Here is a 25,718-nt window from a genome sequence, read left to right on the forward strand (position 1 = left end):
AGCAGAGTGGCATTTTAAAGTCCCTACCCTCTGGCTATACCTAATCAGCTTTTACAATATCAATTACTTCAATTCCTGCTGTGAGGAAGTAATCCAGCCCCTGCAGGATCTTTTGGAAAGAAGGATGGGTTGAAGCTCTGGAGGTTTGACAGCAGACCACCAATACTTAAAATCTGAGAACTCTGTATAGTCTGGAGGCCTTTCTAGCTATGCTGGATTACCACTGGCCTGAAATACTGCCAGAATGCATTGCTTATCTCTGGAAACCATTTGTTTTCATTCACTGCACAAAGTAAAATAGGCCCAGGGTTACAAAACAGCTCAGTCTGTGCTGGGGCTGTAATTCTGCTGCACTGGTAAATGCCATTGTCCCTTACAAGTGCCATTGTTGCTGGTGTAACACAGCAGCTCAGGGAGCTTCTCCAGCATGGTGGTGCAGCATAGTTGCTGGTTTTGCCAACTTTTAGGAGCTCTCTAAACACAGACAGAGCTCTCTTACTGTGAGGATCATCAAATCCTGGAACAGGTTGTCCAGAGAGGTTGTAGAGTATCCATCCTCAGGCAGTCAAAACCTGACTGGCCACAGTCCTGAGGAACCTGCTCTATTTGACCCTGCTTTGAGCAGGGCATTGGATCAGGTGATACCTAGAAGTGCCTTCCAGCCTCAGCCCTTCAGTGATCCCTGGAAAGGGGCTCAGTGCAGGCACAGTAGTTGGAGCACTGTCTTTGACATAACACCAGAACTCAACACTCTGCTCTTATTCCAAGAGGCCTATCAGCAATCCAACTTTGAAATCTGCATTTCCTGGCTTATGAAATCACCCATAGAGGTAGACTCTCATTTGCTGAAATGATAAGAGCCCAACAGATAAGCAGAGGGCAAGAGCTCGCTCAATCTGTTAGTTATGTAAGCACATAAATATAACAGTCACTTTTCTTAGCATCAGGTACTTACTCTGTAATTGGTATCACTTAATGTAAAGCGTTGTTCTCCATTTCCCTTCTCGGTTTTAATGGCTGATGTAATTGCAGTTTTGCAAATTGTGGTAGCATATCAATGCAGTCACTTCTGTGCAAAGTGAAGCACTTGGTGCTGTTTGTGTAACACTGATAGCACAGAAATGGGACCAAACTGTGGCTGCAAATGACTGCTTTAGTATCATGAAGGGAACAAATGCTAAGACAGTCCTAGAGAAAGAAAGTCATAGTGCTTAAAAATACATATATATTAATAATAATATTTTTCTACTTGAACTAGTTTTTATTTCAGATGCAGAAATTGCTGCAGTATTAACCCAACTGAATTTTCATATGGGATAGGTAGAAAATTCTGCTCTAAAGAGAACTTCTGCAGAGAGTGGGATGCAGAAACGTTTCAAACTATTTAATAATGTTTGATAAATTCCCAGTTGCTGTAAGGTGCACATGTCAGGTGCTTGAGCCAGCACTTGAGCTGCAGTTGTAGAGCTTGTGGGCAGTATCTGGTTTCAATGAATATGTTCCCCTATGTGATAATTGACTCGGATATGTGCTGCCCCAAGCGTTGGGGCTGTTCCTGTCTCTGGTTTATACAAGATGGAAAAGGAACTGCTTTACCCAAAGAGCAATCTGACTAATACTGACCGTGCTAGAGGATTAAAACTGCTCCCTCTGCTGAGGCACTGGCTGTAGTCCCTGGCAGGTTGCAGTGCCCTGCAGTTTCACACAGGTGCCCACCAGATCACATGGAGTCAGCCTCGGTCAGTCACTCACTTGGTGATTGTCAGTGTAGATGAGATGAGCATAAACTGGCTCTGCAGCTGTGTTCAGGCTTGCACTGGTGCACTGAGGGCACTGCTTAATTAGAGGAATGTGATACAAAAGGAAATGTAGGATGGAAATTAAAGTTTTCATTCAATCTTGCCTTAGGAATTGATCAAACTCCAGTGTAACTTAGTTTTTTTTTCATGTGCCTGCCTTTCACCTGGCCTCCTACTGCATAGAGAGGAGCAGAGTTAAAGGTGTGGTGGAGGCACCAAACAGGACAGTGGAAGAGAGAACTGATGGCTGGGGATTTGCCACTTGGTGTTAGAGATATCCCCTTAATCTGTGAGGCAGAAGTGTGCTGCACAGTGGGAATGTAAGCTTAGCTGGGGAATGAGGATCATCTCTGGAACAACTGTGTGTCTTAGTAATGCTTTTAGAAGAGCCAGTCAGAAAAATAGTAATTTTCCAGAAAGAAATACTTATCAAAGTCTCATCTTTGCCTGTTTCATGCTGGAGAGTGGTGTTTCCATTTTTGGAGTGTGGGAAGAGCAAAGAAATTGCTGTATTCGTTGTAAATGCTCAGCAGAAGAGTGAAAGTTCCTGCTTTGAAATGCAGGTAAGGTCCTCATGAGAACTGTCCTTTGAAAGCTTTCCACAGAAAAGAACAGGGATTAGCTCTGGTCTGAATATTAAGTCAGTGAATTTTGGTAAACAAAGTATACTTTCATCTGCAGTGAGATCCCAACTAAAATGCTCTCACAGCTGTTTATACCAGTGGTATTTAGGACCTCACAGTTGGTTCAGTGCAGGGACAGGACACTTCCCTTCCCTGGAATTGTTTCACCATGTCTCATAAACTCAGGCTTACTGGGATTTGAACAAAACTGTCATCTCCCCTCTCTACCCATGGTGCCTTCCTGTCTTGAACAGAAATGATCCATCACAGCTTTGAGCTATTCATTTTCCCCATGGCCACTAAAACACAGTGCAGCGTGCTCCAACATCTGTGGATGATCCTGTGCATGAAGGAGTGTATTGATGCCTCTGCAAAACACTAAATTGGGGTCACTTCTGAAGCATTTGGAAATACTGCTGTTGAAGGGAGACGCAGACTGGTTTGTTTACAGCACAGGCATTTCCTTTACTTAAAATGGATCTTTGGGAGCCTTCGTTAGCCGTAAATCCAGGGTGCAGGCTGGCATGTGGATTAATTAGTGCTCTGCTCATTTACACTGGTGCAGAGTTTGGCCTCTCTTGCACCATGTATTGACAAATCCAGCATTGTGGAGGGTTCCCCTTCATGTGACTAATGGATTCTTGGGAGCTTTGGTTTTTTACCAAACTGTTGGCCCATCCAACCACATGAGCACCTGAAGATGCACAACATGCACCATTCAAGTCAATGAAGTTATTTCCATGCCTGCAGTTTAGCACACTGACAGAGCTGGAATAATGGAAATATTTCTGGATTTCTCTTTTAAAGTGAGGACAAAGAAAGCACCAAAAACCTGCTGAATTGACATATACTCATCCCTAAAGTAGTTGTGCTATGCATGGGTTGAATTCATGCAAGGTTTTCTATTGCAATTACACAAGGAAAGCACATCCTAGCCTGACTGAGTCTAGGTGTGTAGCTTTAATAGCAATTAGTTCCACTGGTAAGTTATCTGAACAGCTGCCAGAGATATTGATCAGGACAAAAGCTGTTTTGGAATAGTGACATCTGAAACAATTGGTTTTAAAACAGTCAGAAATATAGCTATTGATTGACTGAAGGGGATTACTATGGCCTGTACGTGTACAATTTTGCTTTCTTAACTCAGCAGGATGCTGTGGTATGAACTTTGAGAATATTCTTTAAAGAAAGTTTTAAGGAAAAAAGAATGCAGCAAGAGTGATTGAATATATTTCTGAAATAATTATGGAGGAGTATAGGAAGACAGGGGTTTTTTTCCTGATATTTTTCTCAGCCATCAAAATCTGAAATTGAATGAGACGCAATGAGGAAGATGTAAAAAGGGCCATTGTTAAGTCTCTCTGCAAAGTCCATATGCACGTTGCTCTTCTGGGAATAGAAACTTTCCTGGGACTGGGAGATAGCTAAGTCACATTTGCACACTGAGGAACACAGAAACTGAATGTAGTTTGTGGTGCTGAGCAGCTGATTAAGAAATCAGTACTAGGATTTGTTCTACATCTAGACAAACAGTCCCATGCTGGCAGGTAAGGATTTTTCCTGGGAGCATTTTCTTATCCACCTGTGTGTGCAGGTTCAGGATGATGCCACCTGCCATCCCATGACATTACAGTGAACCTGCACATCGGGAGAGATTTCAGGCAGTGAAATGGTGACTTTAGTATTCTTCAGGGAAGTTAAAGAACAATTGCCTCCCTTTTCCCCTTCTTTGTCAGCCAGCCATTGCATAAGGAAATAAATTTAGTACTGTAAGACTGTAAGGTCTGTAAAGACTCACATTCCAGACATTCAATTCATGTAGTGGGAATCCGTCTGTTATCATGCATGGTCTGATGTGCACGATGCAGTTCCATCTCCATCTGCTGAGCCAGGCAGCAGTTTGAAAGATGACAACATAAATGAAATGTTGATGATGCTTATGTGGCTTTGAATTGAAGGTAGGCAGTTTCTAAATTAATCCTTCCTGTCTGTATAGCTCAAATGAGCTTGAAACAGGGAAATTGAAATTTAACATTTCCTTTTTAAAGTCCCTGTCCAAAGAGAATTGTGTTTCTTTCCTTTTCCTTCCCCCCAGCCTTGGAATAATGCTCAGTCTTTGTTGGCCCTGTCTGCCTGCATCAGGTGGAGGTTGTGTACCATTGGCCCTCCTGGAGCTCGGGCTTCTGGGTTTGCTGTATGAGTTACAAGGTGGTGGAGCTGAGTCTGCTTTGGATAAGGAAGGGTTAAAATCTCTTCCAGCCCTCATGTCCTGTATTCTGTGTGTAAAGAAACAGATGCTGTTCTTGAATTGCCAGCCCTTGCCCTCTGTATTCTGGGCTGTTTCTCATTTAAAAACTGTTAATTGTTGTTGTTTATGATCACACTGAAGGTCTCTGAAATGTCAAGCCAGACTGATATCCTCGTGTCCTCAGTGCACACAGAGAGTGGAACAGCTCACAGCTTTTCATGAACTTGTCTGTTCCTTTCACATCACCATCCCTTTGGGAATGGGAGAAGTGAGATGTGACAATGTAAAGTGGCTCTTCCCGACATCATGCAAACTGCCTGTGACAGAGCTGGGAAAACTGACCCAGAATATCCTCATCTCAGACCAGGGCTCCCAGCCCATCCTTCTGTGTTCAAGCGCAGGTTGGGAAAAGGCAGATCCCAGAGCCCTGCCGAGTATCAGCAGCTCTGGTTCATCCCCGCCAGACTGAGCAAGTCCCGCCGGTCCCGTCCTGCGCTGCGGGAGCTCCTGCCTGGGGGCTGCGCTGGGCTCAGGCGGGGAGGATGCCCAGGGATCCTGCCCCAGAGCTGCCCAAGGCTCCTGCCCCGGGGGCTGTGCTGTGGGTCAGGGCGGGGAGGATGCCCAAGGATCCCGCCCGGGAGCTGCGCTGGGCTCAGGCGGGGGGGATGCCCAAGGATCCCGCCCGGAGGCTGCGCTGTGGGTCAGGGCGGGGAGATGCCCAAGGATCCTGCCCGGGGGCTGCGCCGGGCTCAGGCGGGGAGGATGCCCAAGAATCCTGCCCGGGGGCTGCGCTGTGGGTCACAGCGGTTAGGCTGCCCAAGGATCCTGCCCGGGGGCTGCGCTGTGGGTCACAGCGGGGAGGCTGCCCCAGGGCTCGGCCATGGGCACTGCAGAGCCGGTTCATCTGCTGGCCTGAAGGAACAGGCAGGAGAAACAAAATAGCCCTCTGCTTCCAGCAATAGAAAAATCCAGTGGCTTTATCATAAACAGCTCTTCAGCTGAAGCAGTTAGGGATTTGAGCATGGAAATTTGGCATGGAAATGGCCTTTCATTACACTCATGTCTCTGAGCATTCCCATGAAAAAGTGCTTTTGACCAGCAGCAGGCTGGGAAAGCGCGGCCTTAGGGAGGCTGCAGCGAACCCGGGGACGCGGCCCTTGCCATTGACATTGACATTGCCCCGGTCCGAAGCGCTGGGGCGGGCACGACGCGGGGCCGGGGCCGGGAGCAGCAGTGGGGCTGGGAGCGGAGCGGGGCCGGGAGCGGGAGCAGGAGCAGCAGCGGGGATGAGAGCGGAGCGGGGCCGGGAGCGGAGCGGGACCAGCAGCGGCAGCCGGAGCAGCAGCCGGGCCGGGAGTGAAGCGGGGCCAGCAGCGGGAGCCGTGCCAGGGCCGCGCTCGCCTCACGCCGCCATCGCTGGGGCCGGGGCGCCATCTACGGGCGGCAGTGGCGCTGGGCCGGGCGTGAGGGGATCCGGGCTCGGGCACAGGGTTTACACAAACACCGAACCAGCCAGGTGGGAAAAGACCTGCGAGATCGAGTCCAGCCTGTGACCGAACACCACCGTGTCAATTACACCATGGAACTGAGTGCCACGTCCACCCTTTCCTTAAACACCTCCAGGGACAGTGACTCCACCACCTCCCTGGGCAGCCCATTCCACAGTCTAATCACCCTTTCTGTGAGGAATTTCTGCCTAAGACCCATCCTTAACCTCCCCATGCACAGCTTGAGACTGTGTCCTCTCGTCCTGTCTCCTGGGAGAAGAGCCCGACCCACCCTCACTACACCCTCCTATCAGGGAGTTGTCGAGAGCACTGAGGTCCCCCCGAGCCTTCTCTTCTTCAGACCGAACACCCCCGGCTCCCTCAGCTGCTCCTCATAGTACCTGTGCCCCAGGCCCTTCCTCAGCTTCATTCCCCTCTCTGGACTTGCTCCAGCACCTCAATGTCCTTCCTGAGCTGAGGGGCCCAGAACTGGACACAGCACTCTGGGGTGGCCTCACCAGTGCCCAGTACAGGGGGACAGTCACGGCCCTGGCCCTGCTCCCACACTGTTGCTGATGCAGGCCAGGTGCCATTGGCCTTCTCATCCATCGTTTTACTAGGGGCAGATTGGATTAGTTACAGGAAATCATGCTGGAGGTGTCTGTGCCGTGCTGGGCTGGGAGCAGCCGGAGGCGCGGTTGGTGAATACAGGAGATGTGCTGCTGGGGCACAGGGCAGCTGCTGCTCGAGGTAAGCTCAGCTCAGTCCCCTCTGCACCTGGCCCTGGAAAGCTGTCTGGGCTTATTTGGGGTCACTGAGGTCACTCTTTTTGACTTCACCCATCGTACTTTGCAAAATGCATAACTAACTTCAGTACCAAGTATGTGGAAGATTGGGTGGTATCACTGCATCCCATTGTCAGTCAGGTTAAGTGCAGCATTGTCAGTCTGAAACTTTCCCAGCCTGCATCTCAAAAATTATCATCAAGTGGCTCTTAAACTTGAAATTATTAATGCAGATACAGTGGAGTTATTTGCTCTGAGTCCTGGAGCTTTTTAGAGATGTCTTGTAGTCTCAAACCCCATGGTATTGTTCAGTCATGGGCTGGATTCAGTGATCTCAGAGGTCTTTTCCAACCTAATTGTTTCTGTGATTCTGAGATGCCCTGTGGCTCAAGAGGCTCCAAACCAGTGCACTGGTGTCAGCTGGCTGTGACCAGCTCTGGTTTGTGTTTAGTGATTCACAGCACAGGGGTGGGGGGGACTGTGCTGAGATGGAGGGAACAGCAAGTGCTCCACACTCACTGCAATGCACTGTAGTAGAACTGCAACAGAAAAGAGGGACAAATAAAGGTACTCCTAGGAATGCAACCCAAGTTAATTACTGTGGTTGCATTCAGTGACCACAAAGAGGACAGGGAATCCAGCAAGAGAAGGGAAAGCAGAACCAGAGGCAAAGCCCATTCTTCAAGCTGTTGACAGTTCAGGAAAGTGTGGAGCTCCTAAGCCTTGCACAGCAGATCTAGTTCCCTAACTTGTTCTGGTGCAGAGTTTCAGTATGGGTGGGCTCTGGTGGGCAGGGTTAAGTGTACATGCTGTGCTGCTTAGCTCAGTAAATCTAAATCCATCATATGGACCTGAGGACTGACAAAACAGACAGTCAACACAACATGCTGGGGAGAAAAGCAGTGCATACTCCTACATTAGTTGATGGGTTGAAATAACAGTTTTTCTTTCCTCACCCAGATTAGTGGCTAAAAAAATCACCACCCCATAACAGCAAAAACAAAATGTGCATAAAGCAGGAATAATGGTTTAGAAAATGTACTGTGGTCCTTCTGACTAATAGTTCTCTGCAAACATGCAAGATTTTCTGCCTTTAGGAGGTGGAGCTAGTTGTGGTCATCTATTGTGTTTGTCAAAGCAAACTTATTGATTGTACCCAACTGCTCTGAAGCAATTCATTAACAGGAAATACTAATACAGCAACCAGCAGCATTTTGCCCAGAGCAACATCTGTGCTCCAAGCAGCTTAGAGTAATACAAATCTGCTGATAACACAATGTCAAATGGTAAATCTGGATCAGTGTTGCATATATCCAAGATTAAGCATTTCTGAGTCAAAGCCTTCAACTCCATTAAAAAAGAAATAGGCCTTAATTCTAATCTTGGTATAGTGGTGCTAGTGCAGAGTTACTTTGCTGATTTCACAGACTTTACATCGTGTTTATTAAATGGTAACTGAGATGACCGAGGTACATCAGCCCAAGCTCTAATTCCAACAGCCACGTTGTCTTAGTTCATTTTCTACCAAGTTAAGTCACCCTTGTAATTGCTTAGGAAAGACTGGAGGGGCAAGAATTCATCATGGCACTGCTTCCTTGACAAGAAAAGCTCCTGAAAGCTGACTGCATGTTTGAAAAACATACCTGTCTAGTCTAACCAAATGAGAAATGTTGGATAAAGTCTAGTAAACATGAAGACAAAACAATTACACTTAGATATGAATTTTATTTCTATTTTGCTATAAATTAATAATGAGAATGAGGACATACAGTAAAAGCAGCAGTAAAGATAGAGTGCAGAAGAACATGAAGGATCTGGGGGAAACATTTGTTGCATGCTGCCCTCCATGACTAAGAAGTATCTTAGTCTTATGTCAAGGAGGAAAAGCCACAAACACATCTCAGGAACATGGGTATGAATTTTCTCCTCTATTCAACTTGCTTTTAGCTGGTTTCATCACCTACTGAATCTTCACTGAAAAACAAACAAAACAAAGCCAGTGCTGGATGACATTCAGGGTCACTTCACCTAGACACAGCTTGGAATGCACTTCAGCACTGGGAAAGATGTCTTTGCTAGAAGTCAGTGCAGTTGCTCTCTACAGAAATGCTCCCCACTCCCCCCTCCCATAAGCCTTTACCCACTCACTGGAAGAGGCTGGCTCTCCAGCCCCCCAAGTTCATGCAACAGAAGCCAATAGCTATGTTTCCGCATGTAATAAGAATTTGGGAGGGGGGCCTGGTTCACCTCTTTAGTGTGGTCAGACTTTTAAGGCTGAGCATTCCCACACCCCTATTGGGAAGCCTGGCTTTGTCCAGCTGGCCATTACTGAAAGCCCAAAACTAACAAGTCACAGATGAACGTGTGGACTTGTGACCTTTGTTAAGCACTGGCACTGAACCCTGAATGGGCTGTCACTGCTGTACAACAGATTTATCCTTACCAGACAGTGTACACTGCACAAGAACAGTGGTACTGTAGTAGCTGTGGACCTCCCATAGCTTTAGGGGGGTCAAGTACTGGGCCCCAGGTAGGAAAGCTTGTGCTTGGGTACTATGCAGGTATAACTGGAATTACAAAGTCATGAATAGCACCATTCAGAAACAACCAATATCATTTCAATATTCTTTGAAAATAATCTTGCCGTCCCTGCTGCCTCTTCCCATTACTGTGGTACCACCTGTCTGCAGAACCTGGTATGGCAGTCCCCCCGAGCCCCGAATCCCCTCTGCCCCTGCTCCTTCAGCTCACACCACCATCCACACCAACTGCAGACACATAAAACACTGGGCTAAGAAAGGCTATGGAGTCACGACTGTGTATCCAGCCAGACATTATTCCAGATCTGACCAAACCTCCACGCTGCTCCTGAGCAACAGCAGACATGGCCATGTCTTCAGGAAGCGAGTCTGAGTCCCTGTGCTGCTCCTTTGTGCACCAGGACATTGTCACTTCTGTTTCTGCAGTGAGATCAGAAAGGCTACAAGCACCTGCATTTAGGTAACTGTGATCTCAAATTTATGCTCTAGTGCAGTTTTGTACATTTGCTTTCCAGCTTCTAAAGGCCTAAGATGCCAAGATGGAAAAGTAGCTCACGATTTTTGTATAAAAGCAGCCTTTTTTTTCCAAGGTGGAACTAGATTCTTTGGCTTCAATTTGTAATGTGTTTTTCCATTAAGAAGGGGTAAGATTTTTTTAGTAGAGAATTACTTCAATTTGAACTTTCAAAAAGATCATTTTTTGCTTTGAATTCAAACCAGGAATGTTTTGCAATCAACAGTCTTTATTTTATATACTTCCCTTGAAGAAACTGGGGACAGACAGTTATTCTCCTGAAAGCACAAGAGACATGCTGTGATCATCAGCTCTTGAGAAAACACCAAAACCCCCAAAATTATTAAGTTTGTGTTACCCCTTCCCAATCATCATGAAATTAAAAAAAAAATCCCATGATGTTCAATTGTTTTATTCTCCTCTACTCCTTATAAGCTAAGAACCACACAGGGAGAAAAGGAGATGGAGAGGGATTTTGCAGAGCTCATTATATTGCAAAGTGCAAACCAAACAGCACTGTAGGCTTATAATCAACTTCAGCATTACCTCAAGGCTTAAAAAGGGTAGACATTTGTTCACAGACATTCCAGACAGGCACCATCCCTTTCTGACCTCAAGGGTACCAGGCCTCTAAGAGACCTTCAGTAATTGTACCCCAATTTCTTTGGGTTTAGACCAGCAAAAGGAAACTTGTACTTTAGTCCTCTTTTGCATCTCCAGCAAGTCCTTTCAGAAGAACAAGTGCAGCTTGTATTAACCTGTGAAAGGACATGCATGCACATTGGTGTTGAGCCAAAGTCTCTTGAAAGCAGTTTACATTCCCTGGATTTGGCTCACGTAGTAGTGCAGCCAAGATTACATCTGTGTGTTTACTTCCAGCGATTCCAGTTGGTTGAGTTGGTCCTAAGAGTCATGAAAGCTTAGTGCTTGCCCTTGCTGCTACCCAAACCCCTGTCCAAGACCTCTGTTGCTTACATAGGTAGGACAGGGCCCAGAGAGCTTTAGGATGAAATGGAAAAGGCTGGGACTTGATCCAAATTTATAAAGGTGCAAGTTCTCATCTGTTTTCATCTTTCCTGACATACCTAAAACCTTGTGAACCATAAGGAAATTAACCTACTTCTGACTCAAAGCATAAGAAAGACTTAACATTAAAACAACATGAATACAGAAAGCTGAAAGCGGAAGTATAAAAATAAGTCCTCTTACTGTAAGAACTCAACTTAGGCACCCTGCCTCTTTCACCTGAATAAGAAAGCCTGTGCATTCCTTCAGCACTTTCTTTCCCCTGCCAAGCACAGCTCAGCATGGATTATAACAGGACAGGTAACAGGCCACACAACACACAACCAGCTGCACTCCAGGTGAAGTCCATAGCACAGCAGGGGCACACTGTGTGAAGGAACCAGGCATACTAACAAAGCCAGCCAGGCTCCTTGGAGTGTTTTCCTCAACAAGTCATGAAGGGGAGAGGAGACCTGCTGAATGTGAGGGGTCAGTGTACATAGAACAAACCCGGGCTCACCTATGCTCAAAACTAGTTGCAAATAAGAAACCTGGTTCAGGAAACCTTGGCAGCTACAAAGGCAGACCCTCCCCCATGCCAGGCCTGGCAAGGCAGCTGATATCAAAGTGCCTGTGTACAAGGTACACTTGTGCTGCTTGTCTCTCCCCTCCTGACTGTTCCTGCCTGCAGAGGGGCTGGCAGCCACAACAGGGCAAGGGTTGCTCATGTTAGTTCTCCTCCTGCAGACTCTGCAGAGTGATGGCAGTAACGAGCAGAGACACTGGACAATGGCCTTTTCCTCAGCAATGCTGCTGGTGCTGAGGCGACTGCTCTACAGCCAAGGAAGACCACTTGCAAAGTAAAGATCTGTTACTTCCATCTGACCAGAGAAGAGTGATTCAGGCAACAAGCACTGGTCTTCCTTGCCACTGGCCATTCACATTTCTGGGAGAATAAAAGAACTGAGGAGAGCTGCCACTTCCTAGCAGTTTGCTTATGTGTTCTCAAAGACAACCTCACCTGGCTGGTCGAGAGGCGGGTACAGGACTCCACCTAAGAAAACACACTAACATCTGCAGGCAAGTCTGAATACAAAAACATTCTCAAGAATAGCAGCCTATCTAATGCCAAGGAGTTTCTGCTGAGCTGTATGTTTGTCCAGGGAATGTTTCGAAGAAGCCAGTAATACATATATACTAATGCAGGGCTCCTGTAAAACTCTTATTTGGACCAGATCTTAGATCCCCCCAAAAAACCTTTTTTCTATGGTGTAACAGTCTGTTCATAAAGCAGGTGACTGCTACCTTGTGACATTGGTGCTCATATCGATCCTTGTAACTTCAAAGATCAGAATTCAAGAGCAGTACGTGCCATCTCCACCCACTTAACTAAACGGTGCCTTTAAACTCTCATTAAGACAGTTAAGAATCAGTTATTAGGATGTCACTACTGAAAAATAACTATTGCATTTCTTAAAGTTTAACAGTAAACAACATTGCCAATATGTTATTGCACACAATAAAGGTTTTTGGAACTACAGAGATAAGGAACGGGTAATCTAGAAGACCCAGAACAATGATCCCAGAGCCATTCCAGTTGCTGCTCCAGCAAGCATTCCCAGAGCAAGATCTCCATCACTGTCACGGTAACGCTCTCGAATGATGACGTGGTTTGCAGGGGGTTGGCCATAAGGTCCTAGGAAATAAGGGATTGTTAGGAGGAGAGCAAAAGAAATGTGTCCATTAAATACCTTGCACTGCAATTTCAAAACAGGCCCTTTCTTTCACCCTCTTCTTTGACTGAAGACTAAAGAGATGACACTAGAAGGGTAGAATCCATTTCTGCTTTGGATTCAGCCTTCACATCAATTAAATAAATCCAGAGGCCCAGCAACACTTCTAGCCTTGTAAGAGCTTAGTATCTGTGAGGAAAATGCAACACAAATGTAAAACTGAACACTGTTCTGCAAAGAACTTATGAATTACTTGTATCATCCTATCAAACACTTAGTGGATTTAATGGAAGAAATGTGTCTAAAAATTGATTTAGCCCGGAAGTTAAGGCAGATAGTGTAGTTCCCTGGCCCCAGAAAAAGAAATCTTTGACAGCTCTTCAGCCAGGAGTTTGTCAGAAACTGTGTATCTGTTATTTACTTACTGCCTACTGCTTCAATTCAGCCTTCACATCCTGTACTGATCTGTGGTGTGGTGACAGCTGCTACATTTCTTTTCAGATGAAGACTGACCTGATAGTAAGGAATTAACCTAAGACTCAACAAACCACCAATTGACCCTTGATCTGCAACAGACTTGTACAAGCTCCACCTGTCATGTTTTCTGACTTAGCTCCTACCTACAAAACAAATGTAACAGTTCTGCTTTCCCTTCCAGACATTTCAGGAAGATTAAATATTCATTAAGATCTCACAGTGTTTCTTTTTAACAAATTGTGAAAGAATCCAAGTAGTACAACTGGAAAAGATTTTTAGACTCTCAATGATGCATGACTGGGAACCTCATGAGAAGGAGTTTGTCACTTCAGAGAATGAGCAATGGAACCCAAAGTACAGGGGTTAAGTTGGTTGCTGGGGTGAACCAGAACCCTAAGACTGAGTTGCACTGACCCTAGTGAAGGAAAACATGGAGCCTTAATTACTATGCCCAACTATAACTAGTATCTTTAACACTGTGGACTTGCAAACTGTTCAGGAGAGGCCCTGTTTGATGCTGCATTGTTATCATACAGGTTTCTGAGGTTTGATTTACAAGGCCAGCTGGAAGTTATTAAAAACAGTTCCTGGGGCTTTCAATAAGCTGCTGCTTTCCAGCTGCAGAGAACCAAGAGAACCCACCTTCCTCTGTGTTTGCCTATATATGATCTGTGTCTTAGGACTTAACTGAGAATAAGAAAACTTTAAAAGCTTTATGCTGAAGCACCTCCCTCATAATAAAAAGTGGAAAACACAAGTGAAATAACCTGACAAATATCAAATGGAAAACAAAATCTGCCTCAAAACTGAAAAAAGTCTCAATAGATATTCTTGTTTGCAGAGCCAGATCATAATCATAGTAAGTTAAATCTGCTCATTTACATTACCCATGCTATTTAGAGTCCACATTCTATAGAACTGGGGCTCTCCATGCAAAACTAACCCCAAATTAAGGTGACTACGATTAAAAGCACACCTTACAATTTTACTCTCTTTCCTCCCTCTGTTACTGGCATTGAAAGCTACACAACAAACCTGAATGGAGGAGCAGAAGATTTCACATGGCTGAAATGCTGCCTTATAGCAATTCCAGCACGTGGGGAAGGAACCAGCTACAACCTTGCTTTGGGAATGGATTTACCTTTGAAATTTGCATTTAAATAATGAAGTTAGGTGTAAGAGCAACAAATGAATGAAAAGCTCCATCAATGCTCAGTATGGAATACTGAATCACTCTAGCTCTTGTACCTTTCCTTAGAAAACATACTGCAGTTAGAAAGTTCTATGGGCTTCAAAAAGAGTTTATGAAGTAATTTAACTGTGTTGCAATCACACAGGGAAGGTTAAATTCCTTAATACCAATTTCACTGCAGTCTCTATGTTGTGAAAGGGGTTGAGGGAGCTTGGTTCCAGTTACAAGTTCATGTGTCCTCTGTATCCCTCTGCTGTGCAGGAATGGTGGCTGGTAAGGGATGGTGATTAATAAAGCCAAAAAGACTGATTCAAACAGCTTCCAAGGGAAGGTGAAGGATGTGGCTGACAGCCATTACCTTGGTATGGATACTGATAGGGAACAGCATAGGCTTGTCCATTGGAGGCATAGAAGATCTGAGGCCCCGCGGGGGGATATGCACCATTGTAGTGGTCGTAGCCATAGCCATAAACCTGGTGGGATTAAACATGTCCATTACACAAGTGTTCTTTGCTGTGTGGCCAATTAAGCACATTGCTCAATTCATCTTCCTTTCTAACGTAGGTAAGAGTTTCACTAAAATATCCAGTTTGTATGATATAGCCTGTCTACTTCCTGAAAAAGATTCAGAACAGCTGCTTGAAAAAAACAAGTGCTTCTAATCAGCATTCACTCTTCCTGGATAGGGAATGGCAGAAGCAGGGCCTGGATCATCAGGCAGAGCCACAGCAGCCTTAACAGCTTCCCCTCTCTGCCCAACAAGGGCTCCAGAGAGCTGCTTGGAAGAGCCAGGAAGGCAGCAGCTGATCCCAAGAAACTCCAATCAACCTTGCTCTAGCACAATACAAGTAAATGCCAGGTTTAGGACAAATACTCTGTAGCCATATGTTTTGAAAGCAATTTTGTTCTCTAAAAGGGGAGACCCACAGAAGAGGCTTCCAGCACATCTAGTTCTTAACAACTAACAGCAAGGGGCTGGAGCAAAGCACCTACAGTGCAACAAGCAACACTCCAGACAATCCCTTCACACATTACTGCACATCAGTCAGAACATCCAGAAAACTCCAACGTATATTGATTTGGCCCCAGGGCTGCTCCTTCACTGCAAAAGAACTGTGTATTCAGGGACTGGAGTTACTTTGTTGCTATGGCATCTTCGATACAACAGAATTCTTATGTGTTACAAGTGCCAGCTCCAGTCATTACATCCTATTTTTAAATCTCCTGAGCTAATATCCTTCCAGTGCTTACATAAAGTGGAAGTGTAGTAGTCACACCTCCTTATGTCAGAAGCTGCATGGCCAATATCTTTCAAGATGAGCCAAATAAATTCTACCCTGTCTCCAGGAAGGTTTATTTTCCAAGTTCACTGAGCAGCTATCCCTTCATACACCTCCCAAACAAATCTGCCTTGCCCCTTTCAAAGGAAATCCATCTCAAATAAGAGTGACAATAGGTATTTAGTGCCTCACTCTCTGCTGCTGTACAAGCTTTAAAGCTGGATATGACACTACAACGCAGCACTTTGTGTGTACAGTCTGAGTGCTGGGAGGAGGCTGCTTCTGCTGCCTCACTCATTTCAATGTTCCTGACTGCAACTCTTACCTCAGGGGATGGTGTGGCATAAGCTGTGTAGGGAGGAGGGGCTGAGGAAATGGCTGTCTCATCATACATCACATCAGATCCCACGTAGCCCTAAACACCACAGGAAGACAGCAGTTATCACCTGTTCCTACAGCCAGCCAGCCAGCTGGAGTAGTGCAAGGACTAAAACTTAATGATCCCAAAGAAAAAGTAACCTTTAGCCATCCTGCATGTTAAGAAAGCAGTGAGTTCCTTAAAAAGGCTGTAAAAAGAAAGTATTTGGAGAACAGACCTGGGAGAATACAAATGCCTGATCAACCACAGGAAGTAGAGCCATAACGTTTCTCCTCTGTGTGCACACACATATGCACATGTATACATGCAAGTACACTGGTTCCCTCCATCATTTCACAGTCTCAGATTTAGAAATTGCCCCTTGTTCATCCTCTGTTTTCAGATAAATAAGCCTTCACAACTAAGCTGGCTGCTTCCTGGCACCCCAGAGTGGTATCACCAAGTTCTTCAAGAGCAGATAAAGGAAGCAAATGCAGCAGCCAAAAGTGGCACCTGAAGCAAGGGTGATAATTTAACTTGAACCTATCTAGGAGCTCTGAAAGATAATTAGGATTCTTACAGTACCCTTGTATTCTTGCCCCTAATATCTGAAATCTACAGTGATGCTCTTAGTGCCCTTTCCCAAGACAAAACCCAGCTTCCTTTCTTTAATTCACAAGTGAGTGCTTCCATAGCTCAGCGGTCATTTTCTCTTGTGTTTTGTACTTGGACTAATGAAAGGCATTTGAGAGCATACTATGGTTAGATCCCAGGTCAAACTCCTGGTGGAGATTTTAAGGATTGCTTGAAACACACTGTCAAAATACTATATGAGGTGGTATTTCCGTCAGTGAGAAATCTGCTCACATCTCAGCAGTGAGTCCTGCCCCAGGGAGCTCTGCACAGGTGTATGCACAAGACTGCAAACACCTGTAAATGACACAGTTCTCAAAGCTGAGGTCACTCTGCTATTCCAGTCAAGTTCGGAGGCACTGCTGGATGCTTGGAATATTTGAAAGCTGTGTCAGACACGTAGAGATGGACTCAAACCCAGTTACCTGGTTAGTCCAAGTCCTTGCTGGAGACCTTTAATAGCTTTGAAAAGTGCTAATTTATGATAGTTCTTGTGCAGCGAGCTCCCTGCCCTGCTTTTAGTAGCAGAGGTCTACCTTGGAACTACCAATTCTCAGCCATCTAGCAGGGCTGGCAGCTGTGTCAGAGGCATGGAAACAGCAGCTCCTAACTCCTGAAGCCAGGAGTCACTGTTCCACACACCCTCAAACTAGAGTGGACAGACTATGAGTGTTATGCCCTCTGTGTGAGGACAAATCCTTCACCCCTCATTTAAGGCCACAGGCAGTGTAGCATGGCTGCAGTCAGAGGCAATTGTGTCTGGGGCAGTTTTGCCATGACAAGTGTTTGCTTTCGGTACCCACAACTCTGAACTGTACCTTTGGGCAACCACATCCATCCATCTGACAGATGCCCCAGTACAGTGGCAATGCTAATGTGACCCATCAAAAACAGACAAGCTTCCACAAACCCAAGCGTTTCCCCTGAAACACAAACACCTTGGGTTGGTTCAGTCTAGCCATTCAAGGAAAGGCAGTGCTGCAGAGTCCTCTGGAAGGCAGTCTAGACAAAAAACAAATTAGCAATACCCACAGGTGGATGGATGTGGTTGCCCAAAGGTACAGTTCTCTAGAAGACTCACAGAAAGTTTTTTACTATTTCTGATCCTCTCCACAGCTAGCACACCAGTGCAGGGGTAATACATCCTCCTCAGCACAGCTGCACTCCCCTCCAAGCATCTCTGGCTCCTCCCCTGGTCTCTGCCAAGAAGCATCCCAGGGTTTGGTGGATCCATATTAACAAACAGCTACTGTGCACTGACCATTCCTTAGCACTGCACCCACCTGGGAGGCAACTAACACCAGGAGTGGAAAGTGCATTTTTACTGGCTGCAGAAGACTTACTTGTTGCCCATAGCCCTGGTGCCAACTTTGCTTACAGAGCAGCTTCCCACACATTCACTTCCACCCAGAGAAATCATTCCCTGAAATCACTCATTTCCACCCAGCATATTTGCCTGGACTTAGCTGCAAGAGTGGTGTGCTTGTGGTCCAAAGGATCATTCTGTTCCCCACCCACAAGCCTTGCCATCATGCCCCTGTTTTTCTCTAGCAGAAAAAGATGGAACATGATTTCAAAAGTAAACTGCTGGACCACACATGGATGTGCTGCTTCTCTATCACTATAAAGTCTAGGTAGGACACTCACAGTGTTTGTTCTGGCATCCTGGAGAGCAATTTTCCATGCCCTGCAAAAAAAACCCCAAAACATTGGTTAGTTGAATAGTAATAAAAATTAATGCCACCTTTTTGTTTAAGGCCTATGAAACAAGCAAGGTTATCAACTAAAGGTACTGCAGACTTTAAGATACTGCACATGTTAAAGCCTAATGATACACTAAAAGTGTTACACCAAGACTGAGAAATAATTACTTTCTTTGCAGATCTGAGAAAAAGAATGAGGAGGAACATGAGAAACAACAGCTGCAGTTTTGAAGGTCCTCACTGCAAGCACAACAGGTAGGAAATATGCAGTCTTGCTTAGGGTAAGGTGATAGGAAGAGAGGCACCAGGGAAGTATTCTATGCCTGAACAGTTCATCTGTGCTGACCAGAGTGTGGGTCTTGATGCTGTTACTGCAGTCTAACAGGAGGTACATACACTCACACAGATCCTCCTGTGCCACAGGGCTGGGTGCAGACTCAGTGCACCTCACAAACTTGGCAAACAAGGTGGTGATAAAGTTACCTAACTCCACACAGCCAAGCTCAGCTGAGAGTTCACAATAATGGAGTATTCTTCCTTTTGCTACTGATTGAGATGTTCTTGAGCTATGCAGGGTCATGTACTTCTTGAAGAATGGTAAAAATTTTTAAAAATCTGTTTAACAAGTCTTGTATTAATCATATTAATCAGATTCTTCTGCTCCTCCTCATCCTTCAGTGTTCTCAGTGACATGCAGTTAGTTTGCATGAGCCAGGCAACTCCTTATGGGAGAGCTATGGAGTTTTTGTCATTGAAAGTCTGCTTTTACTGGCTTGAAAACTTAAAACATGTTTGAAGGAAGGAAAATAATTAGAGAGAGAGAGATAAAGAGAGACAAAGGAGGGAGAGGCAGCAGAAACATTATTCTCTGGCAGACTTACAAGCAGTCATCTGCACTCTCTGCACAGAGGTTGACTGTCTTCCCATCACGGCAAACAATCTGCAGTAAACAGTCTCTCTGCTTCCCCTCTGGAGGCTGGAAATCTGAGTCAGAAAAAAGAGATGAGTTATGAAGTATCTATAACAAGAATTTCACGATCACATTTACAAGAAGGGAGTCAGTTTATCCAACAACAAAATAAATTAGGGCCAGTTGTAGCTGCCTTCCATGACATCAGAACAAGTTACAGAAGGAAATAACCTGTTCTTGCTCTTTAGAGTGTCCTGAAAGTAGAGCAGCTCCAAGCATATTTCCTAAGAAATGCAAGTGTCTTACAGCACAACCCATCCATACTTAGCAAAAAGTTCTCTCCAGCCCTTGTAGCCTTCCCTTGTGTCAGCATCAAGGGGAGTACTAACAAATGTTAAAAGTGAATTTGAGAGAAAAATCTGCTGAGGCTTCCCATTTCTACTCCTGCCTCTCACCCCAACCAGCACTATGGTTACGCCAGGAACACTCTATAATCAGACACACAGTCTGGTGTGAACATCCCATTCTCACCTGCATGCACAATACACTGTCCTGACTGAGTTCTAGAAGGCAGTACCAAACCCTAACCTAACCTACCAGGTGGTGATACCACACCCTGGGTGTCTGTAAAGGAATTTATCAGTTGGTGGGGCTGTGGGATTTTAGCGGGGTGTGGGGGGATTCAAGAACAACAAAGTTCCACAGTTCTTGGACGTGTTTATTTCTGCAGTAGTTCTGTGAATGGTGTGCTGGGCAGGCACCAAACTCTAAAGATCCTCTGGACACACAAATCTTGAAGGTTTTGTTATTACCTCGACATTCATTCCCCACTCTGAGGTTGATGCAGTGGATTCGCATGTGGATTTTATCTTCTAGATCATGGCGATTTTGGTCATCGTAGAATATTAAACGGCCATCAGACCACAGGTCAAACCAGTTCTTCTTCCAGCGCCGTAAAATAGTACCTTAAAAATCAGACAGGCACTTTGGAGAGCACATATTGGGAAGTATTTTTGTCCTAGAGTTAACCAAAAATAAACCAAGAAATCCTTCACAGTTGCCCCAGACATTGCAAAGTGCCAAGCAAAATTCTGTACTACAACATCCCCACTTGGGAACATTACAGAATTGGCTTCCATCTTTTTGTTAGGATTTAAAGGAAAACTGAGTTTATTTTAAGTGCATAACCTGATGCTCGAGTTCTGATGCTGCAGGAACAAGCAGAGGGCATATCTAATTGAAGACATTAAGTTAGGCTCTCAGGTAAAGTTTCCAAGTCTCCACTTATACAGCACTAATTACAGAGCAGCATCTGGAGCTGAATGCCAGTCAGACATCTCAGATATGGTATATCCTGTTTCCCACTTGTGTACCCAAAGGCCACATGGGAATGCCATCATGACAGGTCATTCTGGGACGTGTCCTAGAAGTAGGAAAAACACAAAACCAAACCACAAACAAAAAAAGCCCCACAGAACTGGAGGCTTGTTTTAGCAAAACCTGGGAATTACTAAGTTGCTCTGATGTTTTCTGAAGAAGTCACAGTGGGGAGAAGAGGAGGAGAAAGACCCACAACTTACTTTGCCGGAGCAGCCATCCGCTCTTCACAAATGCCATTGTTGCTTAATCTGGCAGACAGAAGAGGAAAGTGAGGGGGAGAAATGCAGTTTCCAGAATTTCACAATAATGCATTAGAAAGAGGCATCTCAGTACCATCTATTTTACTGCATGTACCCAGCTCACATTGCAGACAGACACGGTGGATCTCAGCTGAAGACACGCAGTGAGGCACAGCCAGTATCCTGGGACTTAACAAACATGCAAGTGTAGCCATCCAGTGGGGCAGTCAGAGACCCCTTTAACTGCAAAACGCACTTAGAGCTACTGCTCTTAGAAAATGGGGAAGAGACAGACTGGAGTGACTGCTTCCTGACTCACCACCAGTTCCTTTCAGAGCTTCTCTCCACATACGTGTACTTCCTGTAGTCTCAAGTTACTAAGCACCCTCACTTCTACTCCACCTCTCTTTCTCTGTACTTCCTCTTCTGTGTTTTTCATTCACTGGCTCAAAGTTCAGCCAAAACAAAAGCTGACACAGTTTAATCTTGAACAGGAAGGAGAAAGCTGTTTGTATTACTTGCATTTCTTTCAAATCATCTCTAGCTCCCTCCAAGAAGAATTAAAATAAGTAAAAGTTAAGCCCATAAAGTAAGATTCTCATTTCTCCTCAGCTTTCAAATGAAGCTTAAAATAGGATGGCAAGAACTATGCATTAAATTCAAGTTACCACATGTGACATTAAGCACTTGGCAACTACACTCTGGTTTATGAACATGCTGAAAAAAGAGATCAAGCATTGGATATCTTGGAAAATGAGTTTTTATTTTATAGCCTAATGGCATTCTGATTATTGTTTTAAAATGGATTAATAAAAACTTGACTATCTGGGTGCAACTGAACTAGAAAAGCATGAACAGAAGCATTTTAAGCCTCCCTTGAGAAGGCTGCCTTGAGAAATCATTGTGGGGCCAGTAAGCCAACATGAGACAGATACCTAAACCTACCAGATAACATTCTACTTGTAGCAGAGTAAAGGGGGACAGAGGTGGAAGGTGGCATAGTAGATTTGATAGATAGGAGAGCTCCTCCCAGACAAGGAATGTGTTTAAGCAAAGGAGGAAGGAGAATAAGAAGAGAGTTTAGTAATATTCTAATAAAATATAAAATTAATAAGCATCTGATTATTTTCCAACAGATGTACATATGCCATCTATTGGATATTACTTGTAGACATGTCCTCTTCAGAGTACTGGGCAATACTGCAGCACACAAGATTACAGCTATCAGGATTTCATATTTAAGGAATGCCACATCCAGCACAGGCTTGGGTGTGATGGTGAGAACCACCTGTAGGCAAAGTTTAAACTCCAGGATAAACCCCTTGCTCTTGGCTTTTGTACCAGCTCACTGGGAAAACAAACATTAGCTGACAGCCCACTGAAAGGGAGTGTCAGACTCCTGTCCTGCTTTAATCGTGGTCACCCAGTCCTGCTCTGGGGTCTAAGCAGGCTCTTGTCACCTGTACAGAGAGTGAGCTTCAGAAACAGAGGCCAATTTACTCTCCTAAGGTAACAAAACAGTACAAAGGATCTGAGTTTCCCTCTCCCAGCACTCCAGTATGTGATTACAGAACGGCTCCCAAAGTCTCACATTGCAGAATGTCTCAGAGTTATCCTGGGCTACAACAGCACATGAGGCTTCAGCAGCTGTACAGCACCCTGTGTGTGACCTCAGATGCAACAACTACCTTTCCCCAACATAGAATTTAAGTGCCCAAAACTTCAGCTCTGGATAGAGAGCAAGAATCACACAGAACAATCTGTCAGCACTTAAAGTAGGAGGTGCAAAAACAATTAGATATTCTTCTCTGGTCCTTTTTAAGCACAAAGGCTCATTTGAAGTCCTATACAGTATTCACAATCCACCCACAGGATGTTTAAAAGTGTATTTGCAGAGCTGAAAGCTACCCTGACAAGATCAGATGCATCTGAGTAGTATATGCTTGCTAAACTAGCTCAATGCCACCAAAATGAAAAATGGGATTTAACCAAAGATAGATCAGTTTATCACCAACCTCAATAAAACCGCCTTGGTGACTGAAATCTAAAAGTAGTAGCACTGTAAACTGAACTCAAGAATAAACGCAGCAAAAGGGTGGGACTATTCCTTCCTGGTCCCTGAACAGCAGTTTTCCCTGAACAGCAGTTTTCTGAACAGAATATAATGTAGAATAGCCAAGTCTGTTCCAGTTTCCTTCTTGTTCTCAAACCCAGTTGGCTGGTAGGAAAAACAAACTTGAAAACAAATTGTTTCTTCCTGCAGCTTGTAATCACTAGAGCAGTTCTGATTAATGCAACTGAATTAGCAATGGATCGATCCTGCAACCCGTGTAGATGGAAAGGATTCAGCCACACAGCCCCGGCTGTGGAGCTGGGCCGCGCTGCCCAGCGGTGCCCACAGCCAGGTCACTGTGACTCTATTCCCAAGACCTCAGGTGGAGTACACGAATCTGAGAGGAACGTTCAAACGTGACCCGCCCCCTTCCTCCCCCTTTACACTGAGCAAGTTTTCTATTTTTAGAGCAACCTGGCTCTGCCCCCGCCGCGCGCAGGCCTTTCCCGGGAGCTCTCTGTGCTTCCCGAGCCGCTGCCGGGGCTGCGGCTCCGCTGAGCCCTGCCCGTGCGGCAGCGGGGCAGGGCCCGGTCCCACCGGGAACAGCCGCACAGACAGCCCCCGGGGCCCGGTCCCACCGGGGACAGTGCCCGGTCCTACCCGGGACAGCCGCACCGACAGCGCCCGGGGCCCGGTCCCACCGGGAACAGCCGCACCGACAGTCCCCGGGCCCGCCGGGGCTGCGGCCGCTTGCTCGCAGCTCTGCCCAGCCAGGGCACAGCGGCGGCTCCGCTCCGTCCCCTACTGGCCTGCCCGGGCCGCCCCCAGAGCCGCGTCTCGCCCTCCCCGCTCCCGACAGCCGGGCCCGGCCGCGCTGCCCGGCGCCGCTCCCGACCGCGCTGACCTCCGCTGGGCTCGGGCCGCGCTGACCCCCCCAGCCCTGGGGCAGTGCCCGGGCAGTGCCACCCCCCGCGCCCCCCGGGCTGGCCCGGCCCCGCCGCCCCCTCCCTCCGTACCTGCCGCCGCCACCGGCCCCGCTCCGCCCCGGGCAGCGCCAGCCCCTCCTGACGTCACAGCCCGCTCGGACCCGGCTGCGCCCGGGCCTGCGGCATCGCCCGGGCAGGAGCGGGAGCGGGAGCGGGAACGGACACGGGAATGGGAACGGGAGCGCGAATGGACACGGACCCGCGCGGAGCCACCGGGCAGGGCGCGGGTCCCGCGGGACACTGACCCAGTTCCCGATAATGCCCTTCCCCGTTTCCCGGCGGTTCACACGCATCTCCTCCTGCCCAGGTCACAGTGTCGGCCCCGCCGCACTAAGGCGCTCAGGCTTTGTTTTCTGCGACATCTCGTGATCTCAGGCCATGGAGCCGCAACAGAGAGCGGCAGTGGCTCTGTTGGGGCAGTGGCGCAGGTACCGGAGGCCGGGAAGGGCCCGCGGTGACCTCTTACATAAAGCAGCCAAACCGCGGCCGGGCCATGCTGGACAGATCCATCCTGTTGGGTCAGCGCTGCCCGCACCCTGCTCAGCCTCACCGGCGGGGAATGCGCTGTGTCACTACTTACAAACCTTCACTATTCAAATCGTGCTTCCACTTCTAACCCAAAATATAATATGACAAGAATTACTGTCTAAAATGAGACAAACTTCTTACGGAGATGTAATACTTCCCCTGGATGATGGAACTTCCTATTAGAACGTTCCACAGCCTCATCCTGGTAGTACAGGAGGGAATAGTGTTCCTATAATGACACTAAGTAAAAAGAAAAAATCATTAATTTGTTTGCTTTAACCAGCTCTTTGTTTAAAGACTGGATAATAATACAGAAACAATATTCATCATTGTTACAGTTTCACTTAATCTGTCAACAAGCTCCTCAACTTCCTCCTACCCATCTATTATCTCTTCTCGAGCACAGCAGCAGTTCTGCCTAGAAATTGCATAGAAAGCCTGTGACACTATTTCAGGGCTGTAGGGGAACCTTTGCTTTGATGCATCTTTGAAGGACCATAAAAGCAGTGAAGGCAGAACAGGAGGGCTAAAGAGAGATCATCTCTCTGTGAACAGAACGGCAGGTTTCAGAAACCAGCAGTAAATGAGATTTGTGTAGATCAGGTTCTGTTTATGGAGGAGTCCTTTCTCTAAGGCTAAAACTGTCACCTTTCATTGCTGAAAAAGTGTTTTCAGGAACATGGAGATGTTGGGTTGGAGGTGGAAGGCAAGACAACCTTTACACCGGGGGAGGGAGCAGTTTCCTCTGAAGCGAAAAATACTCCTCTTGAGGATTTGGGAATCTCAGCAGATCCCATCCTGAGTGAGCAGCAAGTGGGAATTGATGCCTTTTTGGTATGTCTTCAGATTAGGTTTAAAACTATTTTAAAATTCTCCAAGAAACTGTGGTGTTTCCTGAATGAATTCCCTCCTTGAGCAAGTGATTTTGTGTAGTAGCTGTTTGGGGCCATGCCCTGTACTATTCCAGCCTTGGATTCTCAGTTAGGGCTGTGCACCCAGCCTTGGGGCTGTTGCCATGGAAGTTCTGACCATACAGGTCCCATCTGAGGGTGCAGGACAGAGGCACAGATCAGGAAACACCAAAGATTCAGCCTGCCAGAAACTCAAGCATATGCTGGAAAGCCACACAAACATGTCTTAGGGTTATCATTGCATTAAATTCTGGGATCTTTTCAGTTAAACATCTTGGGTTCTGCATTTGCTGAGGAAACTTTGATCAGGGAGTTTCTAATTAGCTGTGCTTGC

At 46.2% G+C, this 25,718-nt stretch overlaps 1 protein-coding gene and 1 long non-coding RNA gene across 3 annotated transcripts in view; one reads left to right on the forward strand and one right to left on the reverse strand.

The window, feature by feature from the left end:
• The window catches only part of LOC139676786 (uncharacterized), a 231,571-nt gene extending 212,936 nt beyond the window's left edge, over positions 1-18,635 (forward strand). Inside the window, exon 7 of the long non-coding RNA XR_011698732.1 lies at positions 18,557-18,635. This is a non-coding gene — a long non-coding RNA (uncharacterized lncRNA). The remainder of the gene's footprint in view (positions 1-18,556) is intronic.
• PLEKHB2 (pleckstrin homology domain containing B2) lies at positions 8,648-24,032 on the reverse strand. 2 transcript variants are annotated; one of them, XM_071566098.1, is made up of 8 exons: positions 23,976-24,032; positions 20,868-20,915; positions 20,100-20,252; positions 19,259-19,361; positions 18,322-18,361; positions 16,009-16,098; positions 14,762-14,876; positions 8,648-12,697 (listed from the first exon to the last, which is right to left on the reverse strand). In XM_071566098.1, the coding sequence occupies exons 2-8, from the start codon at positions 20,902-20,904 to the stop codon at positions 12,561-12,563; spliced, it is 675 nt and encodes a 224-aa protein (XP_071422199.1). In that variant the 5' UTR covers positions 20,905-20,915; positions 23,976-24,032; the 3' UTR covers positions 8,648-12,560. The 2 variants fall into 2 exon arrangements, with proteins under 2 accessions (XP_071422199.1, XP_071422200.1); XM_071566099.1 differs by lacking the exon at positions 23,976-24,032 and adding an exon at positions 21,001-21,208.
• Positions 24,033-25,718: the final 1,686 nt, after the last annotated feature.

This window comes from Pithys albifrons, chromosome 11 (assembly GCF_047495875.1).
Source record: "Pithys albifrons albifrons isolate INPA30051 chromosome 11, PitAlb_v1, whole genome shotgun sequence".
In the NCBI taxonomy this organism is placed as follows: domain Eukaryota; kingdom Metazoa; phylum Chordata; class Aves; order Passeriformes; family Thamnophilidae; genus Pithys; species Pithys albifrons.